The 12,811-nt window shown below is 33.7% G+C and overlaps 3 protein-coding genes across 4 annotated transcripts; 2 read left to right on the plus strand and 1 right to left on the minus strand.

Moving 5' to 3' along the window:
- Positions 1–4,522: 4,522 nt before the first annotated feature.
- Positions 4,523–5,833, plus strand: LOC149898801 (uncharacterized). Its single transcript, XM_090115186.1, has 2 exons — positions 4,523–4,695; positions 5,036–5,833. Exons 1-2 carry the CDS (start codon positions 4,663–4,665, stop codon positions 5,831–5,833), a joined length of 831 nt encoding a protein of 276 aa, XP_089971312.1. The 5' UTR covers positions 4,523–4,662.
- Positions 5,834–6,900: 1,067 nt separating this feature from the next.
- Positions 6,901–8,064, plus strand: LOC149898802 (putative 5-hydroxyisourate hydrolase R09H10.3). The gene is made up of 2 exons (XM_090115151.1): positions 6,901–7,188; positions 7,903–8,064. Exons 1-2 carry the CDS (start codon positions 6,934–6,936, stop codon positions 7,987–7,989), a joined length of 342 nt encoding a protein of 113 aa, XP_089971277.1. The 5' UTR covers positions 6,901–6,933; the 3' UTR covers positions 7,990–8,064.
- A 293-nt stretch (positions 8,065–8,357) lies between these two features.
- Positions 8,358–12,276, minus strand: LOC149898803 (RNA-binding protein 5-like). 2 transcript variants are annotated; one of them, XR_016458019.1, is made up of 3 exons: positions 9,815–12,276; positions 9,361–9,413; positions 8,358–8,955 (listed from the first exon to the last, which is right to left on the minus strand). XR_016458019.1 is itself a non-coding variant. In XM_090114897.1 (2 exons), exon 2 carries the CDS (start codon positions 11,987–11,989, stop codon positions 9,815–9,817), a length of 2,175 nt encoding a protein of 724 aa, XP_089971023.1. In that variant the 5' UTR covers positions 11,990–11,992; positions 12,095–12,276; the 3' UTR covers positions 8,358–9,814. The 2 variants fall into 2 exon arrangements, 1 of the variants encoding a protein (XP_089971023.1); XM_090114897.1 differs by having other exon boundaries at positions 8,358–11,992; positions 12,095–12,276.
- Positions 12,277–12,811: the final 535 nt, after the last annotated feature.

Raw genomic sequence — 12,811 nt, forward strand, 5'->3', positions numbered from 1 at the left:
CTTTGAAGGAAATACACTGCCATAGCATAAAGATATGAACTCAAAACTGCAAAAACATTTATTCTGTGCCTAGTTAGAGCATCGAGCAGTCTGCAGTGTCTAGATACTTACAAAGCTTTTCTTATGACTCTACACTAGTAATAATTAATAAATCTACATGTCGTTTGATAGGTACAGTTTCCATTTTTAGGCGATAAAAGCAGTTTGTTACTAATCTATAGATAGGTACCTACATATTTCATTAAAAAATTATATAAACAATAACATTTAAATCTGTGATTTTCTTAAGCTAATAAGTTTTCGTGCCTATTGCTACAATTCAGTTATAGGTAAGTATGAGATAACAAGGAAACACTTTTTTTCGTCTGCCTCTGCATCTAGGAGATAATCTATAGAGAAACATATATCGATGCACGATTAAATTTCATTGCAAGTATCTATAATCAATAATGAGACAAAATAACAAAACCATCTTTTCTATAAATTCGATTCAGTTTTGAAAGTTTTCTAGGATTTTAGCTTAAATATTTAAAAATATAACTAATTTTACGCGCTTAAAATTATTTAACTAACATTGAATCAATTACCCTTTATCTTTATAACAACTCTCCATCCATAAAACATCAACATCAATGGATATTTTATACCCACCAACAGAATTACAGAACATTTCAATCACGCACCGGGTATTTTTCACCCGGCAGTACAAAGCAAGCAGTGATTATGTAAATCAGTACAATATTTAACCCGGCTCGGACCCAATAAAAACAGAAAAACGGTCGAGCCCGTCTGATGTTCGTATTTTTCACTTTTACTGTGACGACGAGTGCGCTTGACGGCCTTCTGCCGGCCAGCGGTAGGGATGTGCTAGGTTAGTCGTAGTCGATGTTTCGACTGGTATATTTGGTGCTTCAGAACTTTGTTGGAGATAAAAATTACTTAGAATTCTTGCTTAGCTGTAGAATATTTGATGCTCTGGAGCTTTAGAACGTTGTTGAAAATACCTTACAATTACACTTAGATTGCTTACACTATAAATTCATGTAAGTACCTATGGTATGTGTGTGTATCTGAGTAAGGTAGGTAATGTAGGATTGTATTTAGACTCTATTTGTGTAAAGTTCCTACTGGTGAGATAATTCAAATGTAGGTACCTATTTAAAACTATGAAGAAGAAATACAATACAATACAAAATTAAATACTTGTTAATTAATCATATTATACCTAGTTACCTAAGGATAGTAAAGTAAGTTTTAAATTCAAAATTAAAAATGTTTATTTTGTTAGTAAAAACTTGTTGTTATGTCATCATGATCATTATGAGATATAACACAAATAATTGACCTAAACACACAGTGGTCATAATCACATCGACTAACCCTCCCATCCCATCCCTACGCGAACGGTTTTTTTTCTTCAACCCGTTTGCGAGGGTTTATGCAAGTCGTGTGCAGTTTTTTCGGGTCCCGAATGACCAAGCAATCCGTATTGAAGCGATGTTTTATACCGACGTGATTGACGGCGTACCTACAGAGTTTCTTGGTCATTTTTTTGGCATACAACCAATATGGATGAATTATGTTTGTGTTGCAAAGCGTGGTAAGCGATTTTGCTGCGTTTTTACGTCTCAGGAACGAATGAATTGAATGTGGATTACATATTTTATTGAATATTGTGTAATAGTAGATTAAGATTATCGACTGTAATCTGTATATTGATAATTACCGCTAATAATACGTACTACCTATAGGGTCTATAGGCACAGTATTTCAATATCTTATTGTAATACTGTGCTATAGATGCCTTATGGTAAATGGAAGATACTGCCCTTGGCTGTGCCTACTGCTTAGATACCTAATATATGTAGGTAACATTTAGTCCGGGATCCATCGCCCATTTTTGCAAGTGATTACTATCAAGCTAATTTTTCGTGAGTAGGTTTATTTTGATGAGACGCCCAATAATTTCTGCATATGTACGAAACTCTCGATTGTGGTAACTAACAGAGGAAACAAGGATAAAATATTTTGATTTGATGGTTCTCAAATATTAATTACTAACTGAATGTTTTTTTTTTTGTTCAATCTCAAGATGATTATCTAAATTATTCAAAAAAATATATGTCCTACAAAATCTATGGTTTGATCAAAGAGTCCCCCTTTCCAATGTGTATCGATAACGAGGTCATCATAAATGATTACTAACCAGCTGATTTTTTTATTTTCACTTATTTAATACTTATATAATTCAACAGACATAATATTGTCCTACAAATTGCGTAATAAATATTTGAGAACCGTCAAATCAAAAATTTTTATCCTTGTTACCTCTGTAGGTAAGCTACCACAATCGAGAGTTTCGTACCTACATGAAAATAATTATTGGGCATCTCATCAAAATAAAGCTACTCACGAAAAATTAGCTTGATAGCCTAATCACTTGCAAAAATGGGCGATGGATCCCGGACTAATTGTGTTAATAATAAATAAAATTCGAATACATAGGTAACCGGTACATAGGTATGTGACATGTGTTTTTCATATTTTCTTCTGGCTAGCCAATCTTTAAGGTAATTTAACTGGTATCTACCTAGTTTTTAAATTCATCAACCAGCTATTCTTGAAAATCATTGTTTGTATAGATAATAATTTGAACATTCGAAGGCGCAGAGATAAAATTACGCTCTCGTCTCAATTTACGTTTATTTATATCTAAAAAAGTAAATTTGTTTAACTTTGATTTGTTAAACGATGATTTCTGGAAATGAAGTTGAACTATCCAAATTAGGTAGGTATTTATTTTATGTCCATGTGTTTTGGAAACTTACAAATACTTATTATTTTTATCGAAATCAAAAATGCTAAACGTTACATTACATTTTGCATCGTGTAATGTTACATTTTAAATATGTATTAATTAAAACATATCTGATATTAAGATTAAATAGTACATAATTTCAATTTTCAATGTTACATAAAATCAAATTTTTAATTTTTATTAAAAATTGTAATGAAGAATAAATACACCATCTATTGTCGAATAGAACAATTAAAGCAAGAACGAAATATTTTATCTACTAGCCACTAGGTGGCAGTAAAACATAGTTTAGCTACTTGTGAAATCGTTCTTTATTCTCTCAGTAGATGGCGCTGTTATAAAAGCGTTCTGAATATAAATTGTCATACCGTGTATGACACATTATGCCATCTATTGTCGAATAGAAGGAATTAATAATATCAACAGACGGCAGTAAGTAGATTTGCTATTGACGAATAGATGTCGCTAATATTAATAATTGCACAGATAGTTCGAAATACCATCACTAGATGGCTCTGATATGAAATATGTTTACATTTTAGATTTGCATGTTTTGCATAGTTGCATGTATAATTTGCAATTTAAATAAAATTGTTTATTGTTTTATTTGATAATTTTTATATAAAACATGTGCATTATACATACTTATGATATTTTCTTTATTTACTAGCTGTACTCGCGACTTATTGAATAAATCTTAGATTTGGTTCATTTTTTAAGATTTAACTCTGTCCTATCTAAGTACCTACCTAACTACCTCAGTTTACTTTATTAACTAATATATTATATTAGTATGCTCTTATTTCTTCAGTCCATGTATGTCTGTGTTCAGTCCAATGAACGCTGAATACCTACTTAAACATTTATTTTTTATTAATCAGAATTAAACCTTTATTTAACTTCAGTCATCTTCAGTAGAGATATAGTTGGTATTGATTGATATAAAAAAAATGTATGCGTGTGTACTCTAGAGTACACACGTAAGAAGTGAAACTTCTTTATGACCTTAAAAATGTCACGAGTATGGCGAAACGCAAAAATGTCACGCGTACGGCGTAAAGAAAAAATGTCACGCGTACGGCGTAACGCAAAAATGTTACACTAAATTTTTGTCCAACCCCGATAAAGAAGTTTCACTTCAAAAGGTGGTTCCAAATAAGCAAGACCTACATTGTTAAATATTATATATACAGGGTGTCCCACTATTGGTATACTAAGCGCGAAGGGACTTGTAGTTTTGCATACACTGATCACGTAAAAAATACTTAAACAACAAAATTACGTCAAAAATTTTTTGCTATTTTTTTCCTGAAAATTCATGTTTTTTTCTCTAGCTTCGCGCAGCCGGCATATACCGCTTCTCTAATGTGAGAATTTTGTCTATGAAAACATAATCTTATACGATAGCTCACGTGCTGGTGGCAATGTTGGGCGGGTCGCTTGTTATGGGTGTACACATAGAGTTTTAAGAATTGATCTATTTGAAAAAAAAAAATGCGTCTGGAATTTTATAAGTATTTTTTACGTACTCAGCGTATGCAAAACTATAACCTCCTTTGAGCTTAGCATACCAACAGTGGGACACCCTGTATACCTACAAAATACAAACCTTCGTACACACGTATAGCTTAGATCTATATCTTACCTATGTACCTAGTCATTTAGGTAGAATTTTGCTCAGATTCAATTTAATATTGTTAATTACTACCGATAAGTAACATGTGTACACACCAATCGCGTGAGTTAAACACAAACAAACACACAAATTTATAAACAATTACATTATTTACATCAACATGCCTTGTTCAACTTGACTTTCCAGTTTCATTCTGAAGAAATAGTCAATGCAAGAACAACTTATAAATTCAAAACTCATTGTAAGTACAAGTTACGTTTTCCATAATAAGGTACCTACGGCTACAATGAAGGACTTTAAATATAAATTATCCATATTTCTTTCTTGAAGTTTAATTTTTTAAGTTATGAAAAAACATCCTAGATAGGTCTCTAACAACATTTTTAAATAGAAATGTAGCAGATAGGAATTGCAAAGATGAATTTAAAACTATTCAATTCTGCAACTATTTTTAGTCTTGGCCTGACTTTTCATTTATTGTGTTATTGTAGTTGTGGACTACTGTAGCATGTAACAATATTAACAATAAAATGTATGAAAACGTAGCTGAAAATACCTAAGCATTTTTTTCTCTTTTACAGATGGCCACTTATTTCATCATCATCACACTCTTCCTATCAGCCAACGCAAAAGTGATGCGGAACAATGCGCTTATGACAAAAATGGTGTCAAAATTCCACAAAGAGATAGAACCATCAGTAGAGGACATAAACCCTGAATCAGTTTTGAACAGAATGCAAACACTCCTGTGCAAAAACTTCAAATCAGTCCCTTGCGAGATGATCACACAAGACACTGCGTTGCGAAGACTGATAGAACAATCGATACAACAAATAAACTACAAGAAACATAAGCTGGAGAAAACAACGTCACCAGCAACATACCTGACACTATTCCCCATTCTTAACGACGATAACACAAACTATAAACAGAAGACCCGCGCGAGGAAAAGCAAAACAAAACACAGCTACAAAAGCAAAGACACGAGAACGGTTTACAACAGAAAGAAGATGAGGAAGTTCTATCCGCATAAAGTGAAATATAAAGACAAAAATGCAAACATAAAGAAGGACTTCGGTGATTATTCTGAGGATAAACTCTCTATGTCAGTTGAAGTACCAGATATGACGTTGACGAAACGACACCAGCACTTTTCTTATAAGGTGAAACCAGCTGATCCGCCAGTATGGCGAATCGATTACATGAAACACGGTGATCCTAGTTTGAACATGTTCGGTTTTCAAGATAGACTAAAAGACAAAATAATAAAGAGTCCAAATATAGCAGTCGCTGAAGCGCCTGACCGAAACGATGTTTATGTTAATAAGAATTTCGTTAGGAGAGACAATGCGAATCTTGATTCTGATATTGTTGAATAAAATTTAATAAAGATATCTTAGTTTTATTACCTAGTTATCTCCTTCATAAAAGCAATGTTATGAATCCCGAATTACAGATTACTTACATAAATATAACAGCGTTGTTTTATAGTCATTCATGTCTCATGATATGAATCTCGTTTCGAATAGATTTTAGTATTTAAAAATATTCTTTTATCTTTACTGGGAATAATAAGTAATAACTAATGATAAGATACCCATAGAGCCTACAGATACATATTAGATTAGAAAATCCGCTTTGAGTGTTTGTTGCTTTAGTCGTATCATCCATCTTTGATCTTAATATACCTAGGTAATTAGGTATAAACTATAAATTACATATATTATGTTAAATTGTTTGTCCGCTTTGTACTCCGAAATTACTGAACCGATTTTAATAAAATTTTACCACTATAATAATTATGCAGTTTTATCTAGCTTAAGAGATAAGTACCTATTTTTTCTCACATTTATATATATAAGCTGTTATCCGCGACTTCGCCTTCGTGGATATAACAATATATTTATTAATGAACAATATTAGGTAGGTACTTAAATTATATGTACCTCGGTTGGTAACCTCTAACATAAGGTAGGTCATTTTATTATAAGAAATCACAGAAATGCGGTTCACCTAAAAAATGTAAATAAATAATTTTATGTCTTGTCGCTATTCTCACAGAGATAGTGTTATCAGCAATATAAGGGCGGGACTACATTCGTATTCGTTTTTTTTTTCAAAATATAGGTACACAACTACCGCACTATTTTTTGATAAAATTTGGTGTACAAATGTATGCACACAATTTTTCATGAGATTAAGAGGTTTAACTACAAACACCGTGACACGAAAATTTTACATATAAGATTTAATCAAGGAAACCAATTGATAAAAGAAGCAATTAATTAATTATGATATTAGTAAACAAAGAACCCATCCATAAATGATCTACACAAATACAAATTACTAAATTAATCCGTAAAATCAAGGCAAACGAGATAATTACATAATTGTTCATGTAACCCAACCTCAAAACACAACAATTATTATAAATATATTAATATCACGCAAACAGTTACGTTTTGACGTTGTTACAAAGATGTCTCGGCCTGTGCTTTCGACCCACGTGCTCGACACATCGACTGGAAGACCAGCATTTGGTGTTTTCGTCGAATTATACAAGAAAAAGGACGATTCTTGGACATTATGGCACAATACAGTGACATCTAGCGACGGGCGGATTCAGTTTCCATTTACAAAAGATTCTATGGCGGTGGGAACTTATAAATTAAAATTCAAAGTCGAGGATTATTATAAACAACTTAATAAGGAGACTTTGTATCCCTATGTGGAGGTATTTGTTTATTTTTATTAACTAGCATAGAATATTAATGAAATAGTGAGTCATCGTTGTATATTAATAGTTATACAATTTTTGTGTCTCGGAGCAAGTTTCCATTTCTCGAAGGGAGCTTGACCGATTTTTAGAAACGCAATATCCGCGATGTTATATAAAAATAATGTAATTATGCAAATAGGAATAAAAATTTGTTTTTGTGACCTTTCGGATGTAACGTTTTGATAAAATTGATGACTTGTAGTTTGTACGGTGGAATCCAATATTATTATTTATCACAAAAACAGATATAACTTTTATATGTGCAAATTCATGATAAACTATCTAAGAGATAAAGATATTTTAATTACAATATGTCATCAACGGATAAAAATAATCGCTTGCTTTTCTCGATATTAAGATGCCACCTTTCTTCTTATTTGTAAGCTATTCACCCGACTTCTTGTGGTACCTGCATAATGTTATAGAATATAGATCACAACATGATCACAAGGATCACATGCATATATACAACATAATATAAAGCAACAATGAATTAATATAGTTAGAGTGAATGTAATTTTTGAAATCGTTCCAGTACCTAGTTCTTGACAGCTAGTTCAAACCACATTCAAACTCTTCTGCTTTTTTATAGGTATAAATACCTATGCGTGTAGTAGGTACACATTTTTACTTTTTAACAACGATTAACTAAAAATTAATATCTTCCAGATCGTTTTCAACACAAAAGAAGATGAACACTACCACATACCCCTCCTGCTCACCCCCTACGGATACTCCACATACAGGGGTAGTTAGACAGGCCGCCTGCTGACTGTCTTTGATTATAAATTGCTATTTACATACATATGATCTGATTTTAAATAAAAAATATATCTGTAACCTGTTGTTTGAATTATGTCTTAGATCCTCTGTGTTAATCAAAGTTGTTATTAGTTGTGTGTGCCAAATTTCATGAATATCGGTTCAGTCCTTTTTAGGTGGGAGTTCAAACATCCACGTTTATAATATAAGTAGGTTACATAGGATACAGTCTTCAAAAAATATTAAATAGGTTACTTTTCGGTGATTTTTTATGAAATTTATGAAGACTAAAGACACAATAAATTGTGCCTCAATAAGATATTTATTTATGAAGGTGAAAAATAAAACGCAAATTATTTTAATAACACCTGTTTATTATAAAATATATTTTGTACAACTTGTGTATCTGAATCTAATAATCGCATTCTTTACAATAAAAAACATTATTTATTAAATAATCTAGGTACTAATATTACTAAAATTAATTATTTACAAATATCAAGTAGCTCTATATTCGTTTCAACTTAACTTTCATAAAGCTTAATGATTCTATCATCAAAAAATACATAACAATAATACATGAAATCCGAAAATCTTATTGGAATGAATTTTAAAAATTTACTGTAAATGCAGTGAAGGTGCGTTAATTATCTTTTAACTTAAATTTTAAAGAAAGAAATCCATTACGCTATTTTGATCCTAAAAAACATTTGATGAAATTCATAAAAAAAAACTTAAATAATCAATTTACCAAATAATAAGGTAGAAATTGTTAAAAATATTATAATTAAATTAATTGTTCAAAATTGTTAGATCCTCAATAATCTCTAATTTATAAACAATGTGCCTATATTAAGTCTTGAACATTACGTATTTAATTTAAGCTAAAAACTACAAGTGGGCATTAACTATATAACTTTATACATCTTTGTATGGACGTAGGCAGCCCCGCGAAGCATTCTGTAAGGTAAATAGTCACATACATCAGTAAAATCACAACAAAAACACATTCACCATTTCTTGGCAGCACAATATCACAGTCATATCACAGTTCGTACAAAATCCGATTTAGTCCACCGTTCTTTTTTAGTCTATGTTCGATTTTATCTAACTCTGTTGCTAATTAATCTTCTTCTTCTTTTTTTAGAATATGTCAATGTCAGTGTCAACTGTCAAAATTCTGCGCTCATTGTTAGATATGCGAAAATGAACGCAGAATAGTGAAGTCATTAGCAAAAACAATTATGTTTATGCTAGAGCTGTAAAAAAATGTCTTCATCATCCAGGGCTTTACATACATTACCTGTGAAACCTGTTGAGAAAGCTTGATTAGGTAGAAATTGGTAGAAAATAGTAGAAACTTACCGAAGATGGCTTGGGCACATCTTAATGGTTGCGTCTCATCGGTAGCGCCGTATCTATTATGGGTAATAGAATCAAACGATTAGATAGGATCGACAAAGTACCCTTGCACCTTCCACACATAGGCTTATAGCTCATAGATAACATAACTCCTTTATTGTAAAGAAATAATAAATTTATACATAAATGCGATTGCAGTCAATTAAAGATAACAAAAGATACAGCATGATATTTGTTGTCTACTGTATCCAACAGGATAAAACACAACAAACAAAATAAACATAAAGAAACAATATAGCATTTATTGAATACCTATAAACTGCAGTCATTTAAAATCAAGTCTTACCAAAAAAAATAATCTACTATTATCTTTAGAATTCTAATAAATCACACTGACCTGGGATCCAAACCTGCGAACAAATGAAGATTATAATGAAAATAAAAAAGCATAGCTCACCTATATATTTCCCTCCTCTTGACCGACAACTTCCTTGTATCTCGCAATCATAAGTTTCTTTACAGTATCTCTGTAGGTCAACCCAGGTGTAGGAGTGTATATTCCGCGTTTCTGTCCTAGTCCCGCCAAGCTAGGCCTTTGTTCCGCCTCTATTGGAGCTATTCTCCCTTGTTCCTCCTTTCCCAATCCTCGACCTTCAGACCAACCCATTTTCTGCAGCATTTTACCACCAATCGTGTCTACAACTGACGGAGGTGGGTGTGAAACGACAGGCGCCGGCATATCATTCTCGTATCGCTTACGAATCGGAGGAGGCTCATCTTCACCAAACTTTAATCGCCTTTCCGCCGCCCTATCCCTATACCCATTTGTTTGCGGCAACAAATCATTCTTTTTCTGAAATTCTACCAAGTTCTGCTTGTGCAAATCGGACAATGTCTTGTGTTTCGTTAACACTTCTGCAGATGGAAAACGCCGTTTGCAAATTAAACATGTTAGCCTCGTCCAGTCAATGATGTCCTCGTCAGAGTCAACTGGAACTTCAAGACTTTTAATAAGAAATTCTTCAGTATTTGGCGGTGGTGATATTTCTCGCATGTGCGGCGTTATAGAGGGGCCAGCTCCAAGCACAGAAAACCCTATGTCTGCTGAACCCTTGCTCGCTCCATGATCTAGTGGCTGTTCCATAACAAAATTGCTGCGAGCATTTTCTTTCTTTTGGTTCAATGTCCGAGCCCACCTTTCCATATCTTTCGCAATCTTTTTGGCAACTTTAACCTTATCCTCTTTGTCTCTTTTCTTTTTCTCTTCTGGTTCTTTTGGTATTGTGTTTTCTACTGTAGCAGTCGGTGGGTTTTGGAGTTTTGGCTGGTTGGTATTTTGTTGATTTTGATTGGCTGCAATATATGTGGAATTTGTTGCATCCCAGTACATGTACTGGCTAGTTTGACTGTTGTAGAAGTACTGGGTGTTGCCATCGTAATATAACCCAGTTGCAGGGTCGTAATAGTAACCTGATGTTTCATCGTACATGAAAGTCCTCACGTCTGGTGGGCTGTACACTGTTTTACCATCACCAGTAGGTATGTTAGTTACAGCTGCATTTTGTGAGGTAGATGTAACAAAAACTGGAACAGATACCGGAGTCCATGAAAGCTGTCGAGCTTGTGCTGCAGAGATAGCAGACTGAGCTACTGCAGCTGCCGCATTTACCCTGTCTGCTTCGGAAAGCGCTTGACTGGTGTTATATGACATTTGAGCATAATATGCCGAATAATCTGAATTATTTGACATATTCTTTTGAACCTTTTGCACTTCATTGTAATATGAAACTAACACTTCTCGTCCATCTATCTTAAGAGGAGGATCCAAAGCTAATAATTCTGAATGTGCCGCTGTCGAGTCCGCTATTGAGTTAAAGTTAATATAAGCTAAGCATTTTGAAGCTCCAGTCAAAGTCTCTCTACCTATTGTTATACCAGCTATTGAATCGAGCACTGACTTGGTACACCTATCTTTAATTGCTTCTAATATTTTCTCCTCAGTAGTTAATGCATCTAATCTTCTAAATAACAGTCTCTTAGTAATACCGGGGCTTGTTTCTGAGCCATTCCTATCGTCACCACCATATACCACACCATCTCCTCTCTTACCCTGGCAATTTCGTCTGTAACATACTTGGCGCCGTTTGAAATTGTAAGAGCCACATTGACATATCCAGTCACCAGGAGATGCATTTGATTGCGTATCTTGGTTCTCGTGTTTATTTTCATATGTTTCAACGATAGGCTCTTGTCTATCATTACTACGGGATCTACTTCTAGACTGGGAGTCAATCTTCTGTCTGTCGTTACTTATCTTAGGAGGGGACGGAGCGCTTGGGATGTCTTTATCGTCTATGCGGCGCGGAGAACGACGCCTATTGTCACGTTGATCGCGGTCACGTTTGTCGTAACGATCACGGCGGTAACGGTCATCGCGGTCACGGTCGCGATCACGACGTTCGCGGTCACGGTCGTAACGGTCGATGCGGTCGCGGCGCTCCCTGTGTCTGTCTCGAGGCGACGCTTGGTGGCCCCTATCCGGACTGGAACTGCGCCTCATTTCCCAAACGGGTGACCGCGGGCGGTTCTCAGCCCAGCGATTCCCGCGATCCTCTCTTCCGCGCCAAGACATAGCCTGCGAACATCATGGTTAATGAAACGATGATACAAACCCTTCGGACGCTTCGTGCCTTGCCCTTTCGATCGAGACCTTTCTCCATTGTTCTGTACTTTTTACCTGCTGAAGATTACGCCAAAAATGTCCTTATGTAGATACAGTTGATAATTATATAAGATTATTCCTAGAAATGTGTGTATTTTCACCATCAAAATCAAAGTTAAAATCTAAAATCAGTTATCAGAGCTCAGACAATCGCCATATTTTTCTTTAAAAAATAGTGACGTATACGAACTACGATGTACGAAGAGTTTTCGATGTTCAATGTTGTCAAGCGCCTATAGAATAACGAATTATCGATTAATCGAGTTTTCTTTATAGGTCAATAATTAAACAAGATTAGTCGGAAATTAAACGTTGAAAAGTTATCCATATGAACTAATTTAACATATAACATATATAACATATTTATATGTTATGTAATAATAATATTTTCTAATGATAAAAAAAATTGTGTATCAACTTGAGTGAAAAGTCAGAAATGTTTTTGAATTGCAATCGTATTATAATTTAGGACGGTCTTTACCTTTTTCTTTTTACTGCACATAAATTGAATTGAATATTTAACGTTATTGCTGTTTCAACAATATTATAATATGAAAATTAATTGAATTATAATCTAATCGATTTCCATTCGAACTCTGAATCGAATGAACCAGCACATCCCTATGCTAAACATAGACAAGAGATCAGAAATCATAGACTAACTTTTTTTTTTCGTTGTTCTATCAGATAACAGATACAAGTGAAATTGAAATAGCATTTTTTTTCTTTTGT

Source organism: Colias eurytheme, chromosome 22 (assembly GCF_061535395.1).
Source record: "Colias eurytheme isolate Ceu_HAF_F1 chromosome 22, ilColEury1 Martin Lab GWU primary, whole genome shotgun sequence".
Lineage (NCBI taxonomy): Eukaryota > Metazoa > Arthropoda > Insecta > Lepidoptera > Pieridae > Colias > Colias eurytheme.